This window comes from Triticum aestivum, chromosome 4D (genome assembly GCF_018294505.1).
Source record: "Triticum aestivum cultivar Chinese Spring chromosome 4D, IWGSC CS RefSeq v2.1, whole genome shotgun sequence".
NCBI classification, from domain to species: domain Eukaryota; kingdom Viridiplantae; phylum Streptophyta; class Magnoliopsida; order Poales; family Poaceae; genus Triticum; species Triticum aestivum.
Genome location: NC_057805.1, coordinates 464,083,304 through 464,104,949, shown reverse-complemented (window position 1 = coordinate 464,104,949; position 21,646 = coordinate 464,083,304). Strand labels below are relative to the sequence as shown.

The window sequence follows — 21,646 nt, the reverse complement described above, 5'->3', positions numbered from 1 at the left end:
GCAACATTAGTATCAGAAACAGCAATATTTATCAAGTAACACAAGCAAATCCCATCTTAAGCTTCATTCACATAAATACATGATCATATCAGAGTTTCTATCCTGTCACAAATGCAGTTCGTTGATGCATAAACGTACAAGAACCCTTCATCATATCATGATGCAAGGACATTGGTGTTACAACAGCTCTTGACATTCAGGGGGAAACAGCTCTTGACAAGATGATTACAGTGGTGACACATTCGTCAAATCGTCGAGAAAAAGGCAGCCAAACACCGTGTTGAAAAAATCACTGCCTTTGATGGGGCCCTGGCTTCCAACGAGAGCTTGTGTGTCATACTGGCATGCCCTCGTGCAGTCCGGGCAATATGTCACCTGCAGTTCACGGTAGTGGTCAGTCGCTGGAACATGTGAAAACAGTACCAGGCATCACAGGTCAAATATATTCCCACAACCTGATGTAGTTATTTCAATGGAACATGTGGAAACATTACTAGGCAACACGGTTCAAGAATGTTCTCATAACATGTAGTTATTTCAATGGAACATGTGAAAACAGTACTAGGCAACCCGGTTCAAATATATTCTCATAACATGAAGGTGGACATCCCGTCTGCAAGAAACTGTCATGCGGAAGTTCCTGTTCATGGATGACAGCAGCTACAAATTGCAGCCTTGTCATATATTGCTTCACTCGTACACTTTACCAGTTTCCATAATACTCCCTCCGTTCCTAAATATAAGTCTTTTTTAGACATTTCACTAGATGACTACATACGGAGCAAAATGAGTGAATCTAAACTCTAAAATATGTTTATATACATCCGTATGTAGTTCCTAGTGAAACCTCTAAAAAGACTTATATTTAGGAACAGAGGGAGTACTACTATCGTGCCAAATGGACCAAGGAAACGCTACATCAAGAGTATCTGGATTGACATGGTGATATGCATATAAGTGCTTTTCTAGCTCAAATGGAACAAGCACTAAGCTATAACCATGCACCGTATCACCCTAACTGATATGCACAGGCTTAAACAGGTTTTATTACCAATGTGCATGGGCTGCAGTTATACAAAGTAGTCGAGGCATACCTCCAAAATCTTTGGCTTGAATTTATCATCAAGCATAACATCAACACCATAGATGGCCCGACAGAATGAGTTCTGCATCTCAGGATGGACAGCTGAGGCTGACTCAAAGACACGCCTTATCATAATACGTATGCTTTCATGAATCTCCAGCCATTTAACTGAAATTTTAACAATAGATTAGAAACCTAAGACACCGCTATACAAAAGAGGGGGAATGCAAGCTGTTGTAAACCTTGGTGCTCCTTCTCAAACGCCTTGACGAACTCTGGAGTATTCATATGGTTCATCCTTCCGTTATAGTTCTGGATGGGAAGAGAAATTAGGGAGCTAGATTACACGAAAGTTTACAGCTGGTCACTATATGAGCATACAGCTAGAGCCTATAAGATATAATCAGGATTATTATAACAGGAGATAGAATACAACATCAACAAGCTTCTGCACAACTGACATTCATGATGTAATATTATAAAGTAACACATCTAACTTTAGTGAAATTTGATCTTACCATCACAGTGAAATGGGTCTCGTACTCAAAAAGGCTAGTTTTCTCCAAAGTGTACTGATTGTTTGCTAACCTGACCTACAATAAGGAAAAGATAGATGCACAAGAGTCACTGGATATCATCATCAAGTAATGGCCACAGATATTCACTAAGTATCATTAAACTTTCAGGCATACCCAAAAAACATCACAAAGAAGTATATCCAAAGGGCATATACTGCGGACCAAAACAATGTACCGAAGGTCAAACTTTCTTCCTTGGAAAAGCGCAGGACACTCAATATACTTCTGGCATATCTTGGGACCCGTCTCCATAAGTCTGATGATAGCAGATAGATCACCACTGACAGTGGTATCAATTGTTCTCGCCATATTCCAAGGCTTCATGATCCATAAGTTGTCCTTACCATCCCGTTTCCTCACAGAGTAATCACCAATTAGTTGAGACAAATGGGTCTCTAGGTTATATGTAGGTTGAAGCCACTCAGGTGAGCCCCATGCCTGTAGGAGTTTATCTTAGTTTTCAGATGCCCCTAACATTAAAGGTACTGAATTCAAAGCAGTAAAGCTATGTCGGATGTTTCTTCAAAAAGAAGGCATACAACAAACAGCTCAGTAGCTCACCCTGTGGATAGTATCCGCTAAGTGGTGCTTCATGACTAGACAAGCCTCAAAAGGAAACTGATTCATGTATTGTTGGTCTGTGAGACCTAGTGAACTCTTTAATTCAGAATCAATTTGCATGCCTGCCCAGATGATGTCTGCATCCTTCGGATCAGTTGCTGCAGGAAAACAAGTTAGATGTGAACGAGGAGCTAATTTCCTTTGAAGCATATGTTCCAGAAATAAAGGAATACACTATGAATCCCCATGACTGTACAAGCATATTAAAGGAGCCAATAAAACCAGGTGGCATACAAGTAATGTCTCATTAGAAGAGTATGACAAAAATTAGCACAACTTCAGTTTTGTTCAGTTCACTGACAAATATTACAAAATATTATTCACCGAGCCATAACCATATTTTACAACTTAAATAGTAAACTATGAACTATTGTACACTAAATCAGCAAAAGGATATAATATTTATTTATCCTTCTGTCAAACAAAAAGGTATCATGACATGATTTTCATGTTCTGTCTTTGCTTTCCACATGAACAAATATTCCAACAAAAGGAGAACAAGTGATGAAAGGAGGGAAAGGAAATGGATCGTGGGAACCACAGGGCAAAACTTATAAGGAACAATAGCCAGGGTGCATCCCCATCTAAAAATCAGTCAATCCTGAAAAAACAGTTACAGAAAAATAATAAAGCAGGAGCTTTGCTTACTGAGAACAAACTCTGGACGTGTTAAGAACTCCTCTACTTGGGGTATATCAGTAAATACTCGAAGTGGACGGCCATCACTTGGACGTACACTTTTGGTTGAGGGCGCCTCTTCTGCAGGACAAATACTAGTTGATTGAAGCTGCTCCTGGTACTTCCTGAATTCCTACAAAGTAGCCAGAAAGCAAGAGAGAACATAAGACTAATTCATTGGGGTTCGTGTACAGCTCAAACCAGTCAGTACTGGCATGGAAAAAAGTACCTGAATAAAATACTTCTCTGGTGTGTGGAACCAAGCTGTAAGCCTAGCTGAGCGTTGTTTGTCTTCGCCAATACCAAACAAGAAATCTCGGGTACATTCTTCTCCAGTATGAACATCACAAATAGGCCACAGAATTGTGTAACTGAAAATATTGGATATTAACAAACTAAATAATGATAGAATGCTCCTACAATTCAAATGTCAATACCTTATAGCAGAAGCTAATTTTCCTTCTGGCATGAACAAAAAAGGAGATATCCTAAAGTTTGCATCATCACTATGGCGCATGGCTGAGCCCAACTCATCCATGACATACCTGCATAAATAACCAATCACGATATAACACAGTAAAACAAGAAAATGTGTTTCTGTCCTAGTAGAATGTTTCTCATTGTCCAAAAGTAAAAGCAAACATATTTCCTGGATGATCTAACTGGATGGATTTAGTATTGCATAAAACCCTGCTCCAGCAGTAGGTGTTAGTCAAGGTCATAATGTTAACATGATTCTTTTTGCATGAACTCTTGCAGGGATTTAACTACACAGTAACTAAATTTACACCAACCACTCGTCCAGAAAGGGATGAAAAAAGATTGCAGCAATGGCATACCAAATGGGTGTTTCATCAAACTTTTCTTCATCGGCAAGCCGGTATGTCATAAGATACAGCCACATTGCACCAATAACTCTTTCAGCCAGGGATTCTTCAGGTGACCATTCTGGAATACGTGGTTTAAGTGCAGAGTCCACTACATGCTTAGCGTTCTCGACTATAGTTGACGCATTGACACCATTCAGCAAATTTATACTGGGAAGAGACTCAAGAATGGAAATCGCACTGTCTCCAAGAGGGCCAGGAATGTCTACCTGTCAAAAGATAATCATTTTCCATTTATAAGTTGATAACACTCATCCTAGTCTAGAAAGAAGACAGGAACTAAAGATAACAACAAATTTCTGAGAAAATATGAAGTTTCGACAATGATACCTCCAATTCCTCTAGCTGTGTAAGCCCACTAAATAACTTCAAGAGATCATCGCCAGACATTTCGTCCAAAGGATTGCCACGGATGTTCAACTTTGAAAGAGATGACAGTTTACTAGGGGAGAACACCTTCAAAATTAAAAATGTAGAGAGGAAAATTATCAGTGGAGTGGTTCACCTTTTTCTGAGTGTACAGTTCTGACAAAACGATAGCTTAAACTTGGGCAAAACGATATAGGTAGTCTTTTTGTGAAGTGGTGTTTTTAAGTTATAGAGAACCAATTGTAGAAATTAGTTGCCTTACCTCGGGTAATTTGTGGATGCACCTATCAGAAAGGTCAAGAGTCACAATATTATCCAATGATATGTTTCCCACAGACAAACAGGGATTTTCTGCTCCAACCATATCTCCACAGAAACCTAAAGCCCACTCTCTAGCTTTCCTTGTAAAATGTGAATTGTAGATTTCCAATTCAGGGAGACCATCAAGAACATCTTTCTCAGTGCTGTCAACATCAAAAAGATATTACAATGACATAACAGGACTTTACAATAATATTACCTGAAATAGACATCACATATAAGTTCTGAAAATTTTCAACTAGTCAGAGTGTTGTTCACTTGCTATTTGTTAAAGCCGAGAAATTGCACATCAATATCGTGTTGTTTTTACCACATGCATGCAGCATGACCAAATACTATGAACAGTATTCTAACTTTTTCCAGATAAACATAATTCTGTGCCCCAAATTATCATAAACCAAATTGTACTAACGCATCCATGCATACAATCCAAGCACAGGGTTTGGCTGTAAGAACACAGAAAATGAACGAGTCAGAATCTGGCAGGCGCCGGGCCGGCTTACTTCTTCCTTTCGAGAAGACACTTTTTAGTACTGTTCATCCGTATTCAATCCATCATGCCAGATCGATCATTTGATGAACTACGATAGTAGAATTTCTAGGTTATCATTTGCAGCAGTGCTACAGTCCGACACTCAGTGCCAAGCATTATATTGTTTGAAGGCAAATTTGTAGTTACTTTCTTAACTTCCATACATCAAGAATTCAAGATCACTATTTTTTTCCTAGTTAGACCTATAACCAATTGAAAATATGCATACGAGAATTTACAAAATAGATAACTTAAGAAAATATGTAAAGCACAATTCTGACCATTGGTTAAGGATAGGGTTCTCATTCAACCAAAGTGCCTTTAACCTTCCACACTTCCCGATTTCTCGCATTACTTTTTCTGGATCCTGCAGCTTGTTTCCCCATAGATTGAGGGCTACCAGATTCTAATGAGAAAGAAAGGAAAAATCAGTTTCAGGAAAACATCAAATACAAACCATAGATCATTCAGAGACAGTTCTCCCGGCACATAACATAGAAGAACAGAGAAAAGCTCCTCTGAAATGAGCTTTGACATTTAGAAGAGAACATTTGTTATATTCTTTTCATCACAACTAAAAGTCTAAAACCACGGAATCATCAAATATAAACATACACACTGCAATATATTACTACTATTATATTTATATGAGATCGACCATATATACTATACTGTACATTACAGGCAATAGCAACTAAAAACATATATGGAGAAGAGTCAGACCGGAAAATTTGCAGATAAATCCAGTGCCACTAACATATCATCATCAATTCCAAGCTCCTCGAGCTCCAGCCATGCTGCAACATCACTTCCCGACTCCTGGACTCTAATCCTTTCTTTCTCCACCACCTGCAAGACATGCTCCAAACCCCCACCATTTTCACTGCCTTGCTCATCTGACTCTTCGACCTCAGTTCTCCTATCCAGATCTACGCACATTAGAGCTGCCATTCTCTCAGCCAATCCTGGTACTTCACGTAGCTACAAAATCACCAACACACAAAAATGAGATCACTCATGGATACTTATTCCTGTTTGTCAGGTCAGCACGTGTTGCTAGTACTTGATGTGGAAGAAAACAGTACATACTTCTTAGTCATTAACAACCCTGAAATGACAAAAGATGCTCGTGAACAGAGGAGATCAACAGCCAAAAATTAGAGCATTTTAATCTGGATGGAATTCTAGCCACCACTCACTTCACTAACTTGCACTAATTTACAGTATAACAGCGTCAACGATCAACAAAATCAGCAAAGATCACTGCCAAGACAGTGTAGAAAAACTGGATAATAGCACAACCTGAAACCCCTTGTTATCAAGAGCACATACAGATTAAACCAGAAAGTCCAAACCAAGCAAATGGTTATGGTACTACTGAATAGTGTCACTAGTTACACAGCTTTCAATCTAGTTGCTTCAAAATAAACTAACACGAGCAATTCATACTAGCAGGCATAAGACTAGGCGAACCTGTTTGAGCGCATCGGAGAGGCGGAAGGACCACGCGTGGTCGACGAGGAAGACGTCCGACTCCCCCCTTAGAGCCGTGTCCGAGGCGAGCACGAGGCGGCGCTGCCTCCCTTCCTCGCAGGGCTCGACGGAGAATCTCTCCCCGCCGTCGAACACCTCATCGGCGAGCTTGCGGTACAGCCGCCGATGCAGCGACGGCGGCACGCCGGCCGCAATCAGCAGGAACTGGTGCACCCGCGCGAAGTCCTCGAAGGTGCGGATGCGATCATCGCATGGCGCGGGGGCGGCGGCAGCGGGCGACATCGCGATAGTTCACCGCGTCAGGCGCGGCGGCGGCGGCGGCGGTTGGGGGTGGTGGGGAGAAGGAGGGTTTAGATGTTTCTAACCCCAAATGGAGGAGCGGGCTACGTGTACCCCGCCTGGAGGCTGGAGCTGGATCGTGGAGATGCCGTAGCTTTACGATTCGTGCTGGAGTGAATGGGTGGACACTGGACAGGAGTTTTTTTTTAAAATAACATGAAATTTTATTCATTAGAAATAACCAATACATCGTTTGTGAGGATGAGTACAATTTCATTGATAGGCTCCTCGAACCAATCTGAAGTTGAACAAAATCTAGCTAATCTAGCAAGTTCATGTGCTACTCTATTTGCCTCTCTATTACAATGTTCGAATCTACTCATGATGAAATCACATGCATAATGGAAGCAGTCATCAAAAATTGCCGCCGCCGCACCCGTTGACTGTCCTCCGTCCTGCATGGTCTCAATCACCTCTAGATTATCTGAGTTGATGATTAGGCGATTGCACCCTGCCCTTTGTGCTAGTGTTAGTCCAAATTTGAGGGCTAAAACTTCTGCCATCAGAACATCCGCGCAATGGTCAATCTTTCCATTTCCTCTTGCAATAAACCTACCTTTGTCGTCTCGCAAAACCGCCCCCACCGTACCCTTCAGCATGTCCTGGTCAAAAGAGGCGTCAACATTGAGTTTCACGAAACCCCTAGGGGACAATGCCAACCCCCTTTTTCATGGACGCCTTTGAGGATGATGCATTTACAAAATTGTATGTGAGGGCTATGATCCCCAAAGATATTTGAGTTGCATTCTGAGTTGTTTCCTTGTGCACTAATTTCCGTCTCTCCCATCATAGATTCCAAGCTGAAATAGCTATCATTTCTCGTACATTTTGGTACCCCATAATACGCAAATCTTGATCTGGGAGAACTAAAAGGTATTCCAGTATCGCCTCTCGAGCACGATCAACCTCGCAAGCTCTATCAATAATCTCATCTATTCCTAGTCTCTTCCAAACCTCCTTTGCTTTAGTACATAGGAAAAGCATGCGCTTCGTGTCTTCTACACCCTGAGAGCAAGTAGGACAAAGGGGCGAGACCTTCATGTGTCTATTAGCAATTGTTGCCCGGCATGGGAGAGTGCCATGTAACATACGCCATATAAAAATTTTGACTTTTGCCGGACAGGATAATTTCCATATCTGACACCAAATAGGGTTAGGTGTGGTTCGCCCCATCCCGTTGGAGTGTTTTAGTTTACTCCCATACTGATCATTCCACTCCACGGAATAAGCAGACCGTACTGAGAACATACCATTTTTCGTATAACTCCAAGCAATGAAATCTGACATGTTATGTTGCGAAAGTGGGATTGAAAGAATCCGTTGAGCGTCAATGAGCCACATAGTTTGTCTAATCAGGTCCTCATCCCAATTATTGGAAACAGGGTCAATCAGATCAACCAATCTTGATAACAATTGTCCCCCCTAGGGGTCACAATCTTCCTAGTGGCACAATTTGGGATCCATGCATCTTCCCAAATATTGATGTTATGTCCATTTCCCACTCGCCAAATATAGCCACGTTTCGTAGTAGTAATGTCTGCCATAATGCTTTGCCAGGTGAAGGAAGCACCATGCTTTGGCTTGGAATTCAGCAAATCGCCATCAGGGTAGTACTTGGCCCTTAGAATAGTGGCACACAAGGAATCAGGATTATCAAGGAGACGTCATGCCTGTTTGGCCAGCACAGCCAGGTTGAAACAGTGGATATCACGGAATCCCATTCCTCCTTGGGTTTTTGATACACACATTTCCACCAGGCCATCCAGTGCATCCTCCTCTGGTTCTCCTCGTCTCCCCACCACAAATGCACTATCGCGTCAATAATTCCTTTATAAATTTTTTAGGAATTTTAAAGACCGACATTGCATAGGTAGGTATGGCTTGGATCACAGCCTTGAGCAGGATCTCCTGCCCCCGGCAGATAGTAGTTTTTCCTTCCAACCACTAATTTTCTTAACAATACGTTCAATCAGAAATTAAAAGCAATCTGTTTTATCAACGCCCACATTTGCTGGCAAGCCCAAGTATTTGTCATTCAGGGCCTCCGTCATTATATTGAGCGTTGTACACAAATGTTCTCTGACCTCTACCTTTGTATTGGGGCTAAAGAAAATACTAGACTTTTCCACGCTTACCAGCTGTCCCGGTGCCGCACAATATAAATCTAGTGCTGATTTCAGGGACGCCGCATTATGTTGGTTGGCTTTCATCAAGATCAACGAGTCATCCGCAAAGAGGAGATTAGTTACTGGTGGGGCGTCTCTACAGACTTTAACTCCTGATATGTTCCCGTTCTCCTCAGCATGCGAGAGCAAGGCATTCAACCCTTCTGTGCACAGCAGGAATAGGTATGGTGATAGCGGGTCCCCCTGTCTCAACCCTCTAGTAGGCTTAAAACTCTCATTTTCCTCTGCATTTATCCTTACTCTGTATTCTACTGTTGTGACGCATTGCATAATCAAATTAACCCACTCTTGACGGAAACCCAATTTCAGCATAATCTCCTTCAGAAAAGCCCACTCAACTCTATCGTAGGCTTTGTGCATGTCAAGTTTTATAGTACACAAGCCCTCTCTACCCTCTCTTTTATTCTTGATTGTGTGAAAACATTCGTAGGCCACTAAAATATAATTTGTTATCAATCTACCTGGTACAAAAGCACTCTATGTTGGACTAATAATTTCTGGTAGAAGGGTCATCAATCGAGAGGCCACCATTTTTGCAATTATTTTGTATACCACATTACATAAGCTGATCGGCCTAAATTGGGATACCTTTTCTGGTGTGTTAATCTTAGGAATCATCACGATTGCAGTATCATTCCAACCATTCAGGATAGTACATGTGTTGATTGCTTTCAGAACCTCCTCAATTAGGTCTTCCCCAAGCATGGGCCAGAACCTTTTATAGAAGATAGCGTGGAGTCCATCTGGTCCTGGAGCTTTCAAGTCCCCAATATCGAATAAAGCCTTGTGAACATCTTCCGCGGTATAAGGAGCAAGTAGAGCATTGCTCATTTCGTTTGACACTCTCTTACGCACAAGTGATAAAACTTCTTGATTCGGATGCTGAACTTCCGATGTGACAAGCTTTGTGAAATATTCAGCTATATACTCGATCTATACTAGTTATGCTAAACTTCTTGATTCAGACACTGGACAGTATATACTCGATCTATACTAGTTATGCAAATTTGAAATCTTTAGGATACCCTCGAACACTACTTAGTTCAATCAAATGACTAAAATTTAGAAAATAATGTCGATTCTGAAAATTCAGTTCATTTATTTGAACTAAAAAGGGTCGACGGGCACCCTCAAGGTTTCAAGCTCTACTCCCTCTATCCGGGTTTATTAGGCCCCATAATATTTTGAAGTTTGACCATACATTTGCATAACAAAATATGAGTTATATGTAACAAAACTAGTGGGTGCCATTAGAAACTTCCTTTGAAAATTAATTTATCAATATAATTTTTATGACATATCACTTATATTTTGCAAATAAAGTTTATAGCAAAGTTTGATTCAAAACACAAAGGTGCCTAATAAATCCTGACGGAAGGAGTACGATGGCAACTTACCGATAAGGCCATACTTGGGCGTTCTGATTTGGGTTTAGGGTTTTGGCACTTGTAATTTTTTTTACATGGCTATTTTTGGCGAATAACATACATCATGATCTATGTGATTTTATCTTTTTCATCAGTTTGATGTCCATGACAGTTTTGTTCGACTTAGAAATAGACAAATCCATTTATTATTCCAAGTTTGATTAATATTGGGCATGTATGATGTACACGGACATGATTAATATTGGGCTTGTTTTCGTTCATATCATATTTGGAAGACCAAAATGACATTAAATATTAAATATTAAAAATTGCATCTGCTTGTGCACAGAGGTGTCATTCTTACAAAGGATAAAGCAAAACGTAGTTGGCAAAGTAGCAAACAATGTTGTTTTTGTGATCAGAAGGGAACATTTCATCATTTGTTTCTTGCTTGCCCTCTCGCCAAGCTAATATGGTGTGCAATTCGTGTGGCTTTTAATCTGCCTCCATGTATGAGTATGTAAAATATGTTTGGTAACTAGTTGGGTGGGGTTGAGTCTAAAATTAAGGCATGAATCTATGTGGGCATGGGTGTCTTGCTTTGGGCTATATGAAATTGTAGGAATGATTGTGTTTTTAATTGAACAAAGGTCCATAATTTTTTGCAACCTATATACCGAGCTACGTTATGGATCCATACGTGGTCCTTAATTCACCATGCAAAAGTACGGAAGCTTATGGTCTATGGGTGCAACTAATGACAGATGGTAGCACGGGATACATACAAATCGGTTTTGATGGCAGTCCAATAGTCTAGGCCATGCGCATAGGCATATATCCCCATTTCTACAGATTGCAGGTGTTTTCTATTTTTGCTTTGTACTCTAGTACTAGATTGTGATACTCGATTTTTTTCAATAAATGGTTGTGTGCATCGTAATTATGCTGAGGCCGGGGTAATCCCTCTTGTTTTGAAAGAAAAACAAGCTTGGTTTAACTCTTTTATAAACATAGTACAGACGCAGACGCTCACAACACACACACACGCACACACATTCACCCCCGAACGCACACATGTGACCGTGCCTCTATATCTATGTGTAAGTTCAGTAATTTAACAAGGTCTAAGGTTATTACATCAAAAATCCTGCTTAAGGAGAATATCGAGATTATGCAACATGCATAGGAAAAGCCTGATAAAAATACACCTCTACATGCAAACATGCATGAGAATTTCTATTATATTATGCTATTTATATTTAATAGATATTTTAAAACATACAATTATCAAACATAGTATATCATATGTATTTTTACTTAGTTCTCATAATATACTTTTATTCGTCTTTTACACAACCAAATCTCATTGAAATATATTACAAAATATTTTTGCAACAACGTGCGATGTATCATCTAGTTCAAGCAATTTATGGGCCAACTCACTAAGCTAGGCCCGCGATTTAATTCTCAAAGTGCATTGCTCAACAAAATAAAGGTATAGTGCTTAGGTTGGTCGTAATGAGAGTATCATAGTTAGTATCATGCATGCCAATTAGGCAATTTTCACTAGTGCAGAATCAAGATATTGTCTCGGTTCGTAAGGCCCTTTAGTGTTGGTTCTGGAACCGGCACTAAAGGGTGCGGACTAAAAGTACCCACCCTTTAGTCCCGGTTCAACACGAACCGGCACTGAAGGGCCACCACATGGCACGAGCACGCGCCGGAGGGCTAGGGGCTTTTAGTCCCGGTTGGTAACACCAACCGGGACTAACAGGTTTAGGGGGTTTTGGGTTTATGATTTATTTTTCCTTTAATTTTATGTTTCCATTTAATTCTTTTTCATTTGCTGGTATTTTACGATACTACATATTGTACACATTACGCATATATATAAATAAAATTTCTCGTAGAACCAATGGTTTATATATATATATATATATATATATATATCATTGAATGTCTCGCACGACCATTCACACATACACATGTATATATACAATTTGGTATATATAATTTCTCCTACAATTTACAGATCATTACATGAAGACATTACTGCGGTAGTGGGTAATGAATTTCTCCTTTGGGATCTATGACCTGGTCGAGCAAAAATCCAGTTATTTCCTCTTGAATTGCTCGTACGCGATCCGTTGGTAGGAGCTGATCCCGCACCTCCTTCATCTTTAAAGGAGATCAATATGCATGTATTAGTTGTGTATATATATTAGATAATAATGTAAAAATTGTGAATAGTGTTCTGACAAACGTACCCATAACTCTCTATCAGTTCTGCTCCTTTCGGACGCCATCATGCGAATGTTCTCACACATGTAGTATGCACATAAATTAGTCCCCGGCGCCTGCTTCAGGGCCTTTACGAGAATAGAATTCAATCAGATAATAATTAATCAAGCATGATAATTAATGGTATTGAAACTATAATTAAAGAGATGTTATCTAGCTAGCTAGTACTACCTAATTAATTACCTTGGGTCGACGCCATATCAACTTTTGTTTCCATGGGCCATCAACCTGTTTGAAGATTTTTCCCAAGCCCTGCCCGCCGGCAAAGAAAATGAATAAAGGAGTTATTAATTAGTTGATATCAGGAAATGATGAACTAAAGAGGCCAACATATAGTTGATAATGATTGAAATTACCTGTTGACCATCCCCTTCACGATTTCGTACTCAGTAACTGGTTTAAGTAGTGAGTCCAGTACTTCAACTTTTCCATCGTCAACTTGAATGATTACCAAGATCCAGTGGAAACTGCATGCGCACACGTTTGCATGTATAAATTAAGCGGGCATGTGCATATAACTCATCAACTACCCTAAACCCTGTACACTTATTAACATCTAGCTATAGTAAGCAAAAACAGAATTTGTAGTACAAGACAGTGTGACTCACCCGAAGTTGTAAGAAAGTAGTATATCTCGATTGGTATTTAGGCACTTCAAAAACTCTAGCAAGCTTTTCTCGGTGTCCTTTCTCGACCATTCTTGTGACCATGTCTCTTGATGAATGGTATTTGGGTCAATGAACCCAATTCCACAGCGTCCGGCTTTTTTCATTTCATAGATCTTCATTCTGCATAATACCACAGAAAAGAATATAGTGAGGATAATTATAGGTAATGATCAACGAGCACTACAGCTAGCTTGAGACTTAAATTATAGAAATAAATCACTTACAGACAATAGCAACTGATGATAGATTTGTCGAGTGCGTCTGGATTGAATAACTGAAACAGTTCTGTAAACTCAACATACATATCATTCTCATGGTAGTAATGCTCTGGCTTGGCTCTCACCATGAGGGACTCTCGATTGGTAGTCTTGGAAATTTTCATGTACCATTCTGTCGAATTTCGGGTTCCGCAGACCCTTGAGAGGTTCGAACTCTGGGGTGCGTGCGAAGAACTCAACCTCCCTAGTCTGCCTACTCGCCAATCTCACAGCCTAGCCTGTTGAACTCTAGGGGAAGGAGACACAACAGTTTACCCAGGTTCGGGCCACCTTGCGGTGTAAAACCCTACTCCTGCTTTGTGGTGGATTTGCCTTAAGGGGCTGAGGATGAACTAGTACAGTGGAGAACAACCTCAGGAGGTGTGTTCTTGAGCTCAAGTGAGCTGGTGAGCTGGTCAGGGTGGAATGGGTCCGATCCCCCTCTATGGTGGTGGCTAGGTCCTCTTTATGGTGACCTTGGTCCTCTTCCCAAATGAAGGCGGGAAGGGATCCTACAACGGCCAAATTCGAAGGGAGACAACTAGTACATCTTATCCTGACAAAAGTAGTCTTCGCCTGCAAAAGCCTGTGGTCGTGATGCTGCGGTGGGCTCGGTGATGACCTCCGTCCTGCCGTCCTAGCGGTCTTGGTCTCGTTGCACGGGAATGGAAACCTTTGACTGATTCCTCGGGACTCCGCGCCTGCGCTTGCTTCTTTAGCACCAAAGAGGAAACTGCTGCACTGCGCCCGCTGGCGCCCGCCTGGCCTTGGTCATCATGGCTCACGTCATCTGAGCCTCACGAGGTGAGACTTGCATGGGGATCTCTGCTCCTCGGGAGCCAGCCTAAGGAGGCTGCTTCTCGTGGAGGTCTTGGTGTCGTCCGCCTCGCGAGGCTTGGCCCCTCACGAGGGTCTTGAGTTGTCGATGGCGAAGCTGGGCCACACCAGGCCGTCGATGGAGCCACGCCGTGGGCTGCAGGCAGGCAAGTCTGGGTACCCTCATTCCCAGAACGCCGACAGGAGCCCCCGGGCCCAAGGCGCGCTCGGACTTGGCTTCGAGGCGAAGCCAAAGGGCAAGTGTGGAGCGCCGCGGGCCCTAACTGCCTGTGGCCTTGGTCGACATGTGGCGATTGATGGGACGTGGGCATCTCCGCCTCCCCATGCTGCCTCGGCAACCGTCCGACTTGACGAGACCCTGCTGCATGTAGAGAAAAATCATCATTGCATGGGATCGTGGAGGCCGGCGAGCCTTCCTCCGGCTATAAATGAGGGGAGGGGCAAAGCCCCCTTGCTCATCTCCATCTTCTTGCTACCCGCTCCTTCTTCTTCTTTGTCTCGCCGTCTTGCTATAGAGTCCATGGCGCCGATGAGGAGGTTCTCCGCCGCCGATAAGGGGAAGGCCCTCAAGGAGGGGCCGGGTTCACCGTCGCCCAAGAGAGGCCGCGGCCGTCCCCGCAAGCATGATGTGACCCCGGCGGTAGCTCCTCGGGGGCGCGGGTGCACTTCTCCGGGGTTCAGCGTCTCTTTTGGCAGCTGCGGCGACGCTTCTTCTTGTGGCGGGGCCGCCGAGGACGGGGCATCCCCTGTGATGAGGGGAGGCGCGCCGTGGTTGCCCGGCCTCCTCGGCCGCGCTTCCACTCGGGGGATGTGCTCCCGGAGTTTGTCGTGTGGTCGGAGAGGCGCCAGCACCTGGCTCCAGCTTTCGCGCTTCTTCGTCGGCGAGCTGCCGACCATGGGGCTTGACGGCCTCTGGCTGCAGGCTGACGACTGCTGCAGCAGGGCCTCATGGGTCGGGGTCGAGGTCACCACCGCAGGCAACGTGGCCTTGACCCGCGGTTGGCAGGCGTTCGCCTACGCACGAGGCCTGAGCGGAAGGTGCACCCTCCACTTCAAGTAAAACGGCCTCGCGACCCTCTACGTGAGGGTATTCAGGGTGGACGGCCGCCACGCGGGGTGCTGCCCAGAAGACGACGGCGGCGACGATGAGCTTGGCCTTGACGACGGCCACGATGACGACGAAGGTGAGCTTGCCCTTGGCAACGGTTGCGCTTCCTTCAGCCGCGACAGCTCCTCCTCAGGCGAGAGCACCAGCAGCGGCGGCTACGACCCACCACCACATTGTCGAGCTCACATCGAGGAAGGCGACGAGTCGTCTCGTTGTCGCGCTCCGGTGAAGCGGGAGGAGGGCTCGGACTGAGCCCGGGGCTGCCGGAGCCTGGCTTTAGGAGCCGCCGCGGTCGTGCAGGCCACTTTTGTTTAACCTTTCCTTTCTCCTGCATTTGAAAAAAGTAGAGGGCCCCGCTGGGGTTGATGTCGCTTGAAGCTACGTCGGTATTTCCCCAAAGAGGAAGGAATGATGCAGCACAGCGGCGGTAGGTATTTCCCTCAGATATGAAACCAAGGTTATCGAACCAGTAGGAGAACCAAGCAACAGAACGTAAACAGCCCCTGCACACAAAGAACAAATCCTCGCAACCCGACGTGTTAAAGGGGTTGTCAATCCCTTTCGGGGTACGGCGCCTCAAGATAGGCAAAACGGACGTGAGGAAAATTTAGTAGATTGATAGATCGAACGCCAAACAAAATAAATAAGAATAATTTGCAGCAAGGTATTTTTGTATTTTTGGTTTAATAGATCTGAAAATAAAAGCAAGGAAAAAGTAGATCGCAAAGGCAAATATATGAGAAAGAAGACCCGGGGGCCGTAGGTTTCACTAGTGGCTTCTCTCGAGAAAGATAGCAAACGGTGGGTAAACAAATTACCGTTGGGCAATTGATAGAACTTCAAATAATTATGACGATATCCAGGCAATGATCATTACATAGGCATCACGTCCAAGATTAGTAGACCGACTCCTGCCTGCATTTACTACTATTACTCCACACATCGACCGCTATCCAGCATGCATCTAGTGTATTAAGTTCATGGAAAAACGGAGTAATGCAATAAGAACGATGACATGATGTAGACAAGATCCGTTTATCTATTGCGTAGATATAGATTCCGTCTTTTTATCCTTAGTAGCAATGATACATATGTGTCAGTTCCCTTTCTGTCACTGGGATCAAGCACCGTAAGATCGAACCCACTACCGGGCACCTCTTCCCATTGCAAGATAAATAGATCAAGTTGGCCAAACAAAACCCAAATATCGAAGAAGAAATACGAGGCTATAAGAGATCATGCATATAAGAGATCAAAGAAACTCAAATAACTTTCATGGATATAAAAAGATATAACTGATCATAAACTCGAAGTTCATCGGATCCCAACAAACACACCGCAAAAAGAGTTACATCATATGGATCTCCAAGAGACCATTGTATTGAGAATTCGGCGAGAGAGAGGAAGCCATCTAGCTACTAACTATGGACCCGAAGGTCTACAAAGAACTACTCACGCATCATCGGAGAGGCACCAATGGAAGTGGTGAACCCCTTTGTGATGGTGTCTAGATTGCATCTGATGGTTCTGGACTCTGCGGTGGCTGGATGAATATTTCATCGACTCCCCTAGGGTTTCTGGATTTTTGGGGTATTTATAGAGCAAAGAGGCGGTCCGGGGGGGCACCCGAGGTGGGCACAACCCACCAGGGCACGCCTGGGTCTCCTGGCGCGCCCTGGTGGGTTGTACCCTCCTCGGGACTCCCCCCAGGTGCAACCAGGGCCCAACATCTTCCTTCTGGTCCATAAAAAATCTCCATAAAGTTTCATGGCATTTGGACTCCGTCTGATATTGATTTCCTGCAACGTGAAAAACATGGAAAAAACAGCAACTGGCACTTGGCACTATGTCAATAGGTTAGTACAAAAATTGATATAAAATGACTATAAAATGATTATAAAACATCCAAGATTGATAATAAAACAGCATGGAACAATAAAAAATTATAGATACATTGGAGACGTATCAGGGGTGTGTAATGAACTATGGCACTTATGCCACTATGCTATACTTATTACCTTGATGTTATGCCGCGATATATATGTTCCGAGTAGGTGCAGTTAGGGTAACTTAGCTTGATATGCTTCGATAGCTTCCCACCTCACGAGGGCGCGCCCTCTGGTATCTGGCGGAGCTCCCCTCCTGACGACTCGGGAGCCGTCGGCCACAGGAGACGCTGTAGAGCTGCAGAGTTCTTATAAATATTGATGGGGCACCTTGTTCTTCCTTGCGTGAGCCCCCAGACGTGGGTCAGTTGTGGCTCAGTGCACCGCGTCGCGCTGCCCGGGTGGCACGGACTTAAGAGGGTGCGCATGTCCATGAACTCAATCGAGGGTGTCTCGCGAGGATTAAAGAAGCCGAGGCTTCGGCGAGGTTTGATTGCGGTGCAGGCGAACCCGAACGCACACACCTGCCTAGCCCCCACTCACGGGATGCGCGAGGAGGAGTGACGGGCAACTGCCGCTCTTCCCGGGCCAAGACTGAGAGGCGAGCGAAGTAAGAGGTGAAAAAATCCAACTTCGGCTAACAAAAATGCGAAAACTCCAAATTCCATTAAGAAGTTGCAAACCAACTACAGAAAGCAAGCAAAGGAACACCCGCGTCCGGCACCTAGACTAGTCTTCTCACCAGCGCGGAGCTAAGTGCTGCCACTAGGACGTGGGAGGGAGCCCCCGTGAGGCCCGCGGGCGACACTCGGGAGACTCCGGGGCGTGTACAGCCCCACTCATTATTACGTGAGAGTGTCACAAGCGGAGACCTTCACAGGCACGGGGCCTTGCTTCATGGGTAGAACTTCCGGAGGTGCTGGATGTTCCAGGCGTTCTGGATGGGGATCCCGTCCTGTGTCTCCAGGCGCGCGGCGCCAGGCCTGGAGACACGGGCGATCCTAAACGGGCCCTTCCACATGGGTGAGAGCTTGTGCGGCCCTTCCCTGGAGAGTACCCGCCTTAGGACGAGATCACCCACCTCGAGCGTCCTGGGGCGGACACTGCGGCAGTGGTACCGCTGCAGCGCCTGCTGATACCTTGCCCCTCGGAGTGAGGCTTGACGGCGGCATTCCTCCCCCAGGACAAGGTCCATCCCCCGTCTGGCGTCCTGGCGTGCCTCGTCAAACGCCAAGACCCGCGTGGAGCGATGCTTGACCTTGTGAGAGAGAACCGCCTCAGCTCCGTAGATGAGGAAGAACGGAGTCTCGCCGGTCGGCTTGGTTGCGGTGGTGCGGATGGACCACAGAACGGACTGGAGCTCATCGAGCTAACCCCTGCCGCAAGCCTCGAGCTTCTTCTTGAAGGTCCTTGCCTTGAGGCCTCTCAGGACCTCTGCATTGGCGCGCTCGGCCTGGCCATTGCTCCTGGGGTGTGCCACCGAAGCGTAGCATATCTGCGTTCCAAGGTTAGCACAATATGTTTTGAAAAGGTTGCTGGTGAACTGTGAGCCATTGTCAGTGATGATGCGATTAGGAACCCCGAAGCAGCTCACGAGGCCCTTGATGAACTTGCCAGCCGAGATGGTGTGAACGGCTTCTACCTCTGCCCACTTGGTGAACTTGTCGATGGCGACGTAGAGGTAGCGGTAGCCCCCAGGCGCTCGAGGGAATGGCCCCAAGATGGCCAGCCCCCAGACCGCGAACGGCCATGTGAGCGGGATGGTCTGGAGGCCCTGAGCAGGCTGGTGGATCTGCTTGGCATGGAATTGGCAGGCTTCACAGGATCTCACCAGCTCGGTGGCATCATTGAGCGCCGTGGGCCAGTAGAACCCACTGCGGAACGCCTTGCCCACGAGGGTGCGCGATGAAGAGTGATGTGATACGTCCATTTTGCATCATGTTTTCTTACTGTTATTTATGATGTTTTTATCCATAATAATGCTTTTTGGAGTAATTCTAATGCCTTTTCTCTCATAATTTGCAAGGTACACACCAAGAGGGAGAATTTCGGCAGCTGGAAATCTCGACCTGAAAAAGCTACGTCAGGCCACCTATTCTGCACAACTCCAAACAAGCTGAAACTTTACAGAGAATTTTTATGGATTATTTAAGAAATAATGGAGCCAATAATCACCAGAGGGGGGCCACCAGGTGGGCACAACCCACATGGGCGCGCCAGGCCTCCCTGGCGCGCCCTGGTGGGTTGTGGCCTCCTCGGCCCACCTCCAGTGCCCATCTTCTGGTATATAAGTGGTTTTGACCTAGAAAAAATTAGAATAATACTTTCGGGATGGAGCGCCGCCACCTCGAGGCGGAACTTGGGCAGGAGCACTTTTGCCCTTCGGCGGAGCGATTCTGCTGGGGGATCTTCCCTCCCGGAGGGGGAAATCATCGTCATCATCATCACCAACGACTCTCCCATCTTGGGGAGGGCAATCTCCATCAACATCTTCACCAACACCATCTCATCTCAAACCCTAGTTCATCTCCTGTATTCAATCTTGTTACCGGAACTATAGATTGTTGCTAGGAGGTGATTAGTAGTGTTGATTACTATATGGTTTATTTGGTGGAGGAATATATGTTCAGATCCATTATTCATATTAATACCCCTCTGATCATGAGCATGTTGATGAGTTGTGAGTAGTTACTTTTGTTCTTGAGGTCACGGGATAAATCATGTTGCAAGTAATCATGTGAACTTGATATGTGTTCGAATTTTGATGCTATGTATGTTGTGATTCCCTTAGTGGTGTCATGTGATCGTCAACTACATGACACTTCACCATATTTGGGCCTAAGGGAAGGCATTGTGGAGTAGTAAATATATGGTGGGTTGCGAGAGTGAAGAAACTTAAATCCCAATTTATGCACTATTCCGTAAGGGACCGACTGGATCCTAGAGTTTAATGCTATGGTTAGGATTTATCCTTAATACTTTTCTCGTAGTTGTAGATGCTTGCGGGAGGGTTAATCATAAGTAGGAGGTTTGTTCAAGTAAGAACAGCACCTAAGCACCGGTCCACCCACCTATCAATTTATCAAAGTAGCGAACACAAATCAAACCAACATGAAGAAAGCGACTAGATGAAATTCCCGTGTACCCTCAAGAACGCTTTGCTTATTATAAGAGACCATTTTGGCCTGTCCTTTGCCTCAAAAGGATTGGGCTAACTTGCTGCATACTTATTGTTACTATCATTACTTGCTCGTTACAAATTATCTTGCTATCAAACTACTCGCTACTTACAGTTTCAGCACTTGCAGACATTACCTTACTGAAAACTACTTGTCATTTCCTTCTGCTCCTTGTTGGGTTCGACACTCTTACTTATCGAAAAGAGCTACAATTGATCCCCTATACTTGTGGGTCATCAAGGCTATTTTTTGGCGCCGTTGCCGGAGAGTGGAGCGCCTTTGGTAAGTGGAATTCGGTAAGGAGACATTTATATAGTGTGCTGAAATTTATTGTCACTTGTTACTATGGAAAACAATCCTTTGAGGGGTTTGTTCGGGGTATCTTCACCTCGTCCAGAACCACAATTAATTGCCCCTCAACCTATTGCACCTACTTAAAATATTGAATATGAAATTCCTTCGGGGGTGATAGAACAACTGCTAGTTAATCCTTATGCAGGAGATGGAACCGAACATCCTGATATGCACTTGATATATGTAGAACAAATTTGTGGATTGTTCCAGCTTGCATGTTTACCCGGAGATGAGGTGATGAAAAAGGCTTTCCCTTTATCTTTGAAGGGAAAAGCATTATCATGGTATAGGCTATGCGATGATATTGGATCATGGAATTGGAATCGTTTAAAATTGGAGTTTCACCAAAAAAAATATCCTATGCATCTAGTTCATCGTGATCGGAATTATATATATAATTTTTGGCCTCCTGAAGGAGAAAGTATCGCTCTAGCTTGGGGGTGGCTTAAGTCAATGTTATATTCATGCCCCAATCACGAGCTATCAAGAGAAATTATTATTCAAAATTTTTATGCTCGGTTTTCTTGTAATGATCAAACCATGCTTGATACTTCTTGTGCCGGTTCTTTTATGAAGAAAACTATTGAATTCCGGTGGGAT

The 21,646-nt window shown here is 44.3% G+C and overlaps 1 protein-coding gene across 1 annotated transcript; it reads right to left on the bottom strand.

The window, feature by feature from the left end:
• Positions 1-6: 6 nt before the first annotated feature.
• Positions 7-6,967, bottom strand: LOC123098648 (tubulin--tyrosine ligase-like protein 12). The gene is made up of 15 exons (XM_044520696.1): positions 6,544-6,967; positions 5,794-6,051; positions 5,352-5,476; positions 4,480-4,681; positions 4,179-4,304; positions 3,801-4,057; positions 3,399-3,506; positions 3,191-3,332; positions 2,932-3,094; positions 2,224-2,381; positions 1,777-2,100; positions 1,603-1,677; positions 1,327-1,396; positions 1,095-1,252; positions 7-375 (listed from the first exon to the last, which is right to left on the bottom strand). Exons 1-15 carry the CDS (start codon positions 6,844-6,846, stop codon positions 226-228), a joined length of 2,619 nt encoding a protein of 872 aa, XP_044376631.1. The 5' UTR covers positions 6,847-6,967; the 3' UTR covers positions 7-225.
• Positions 6,968-21,646: the final 14,679 nt, after the last annotated feature.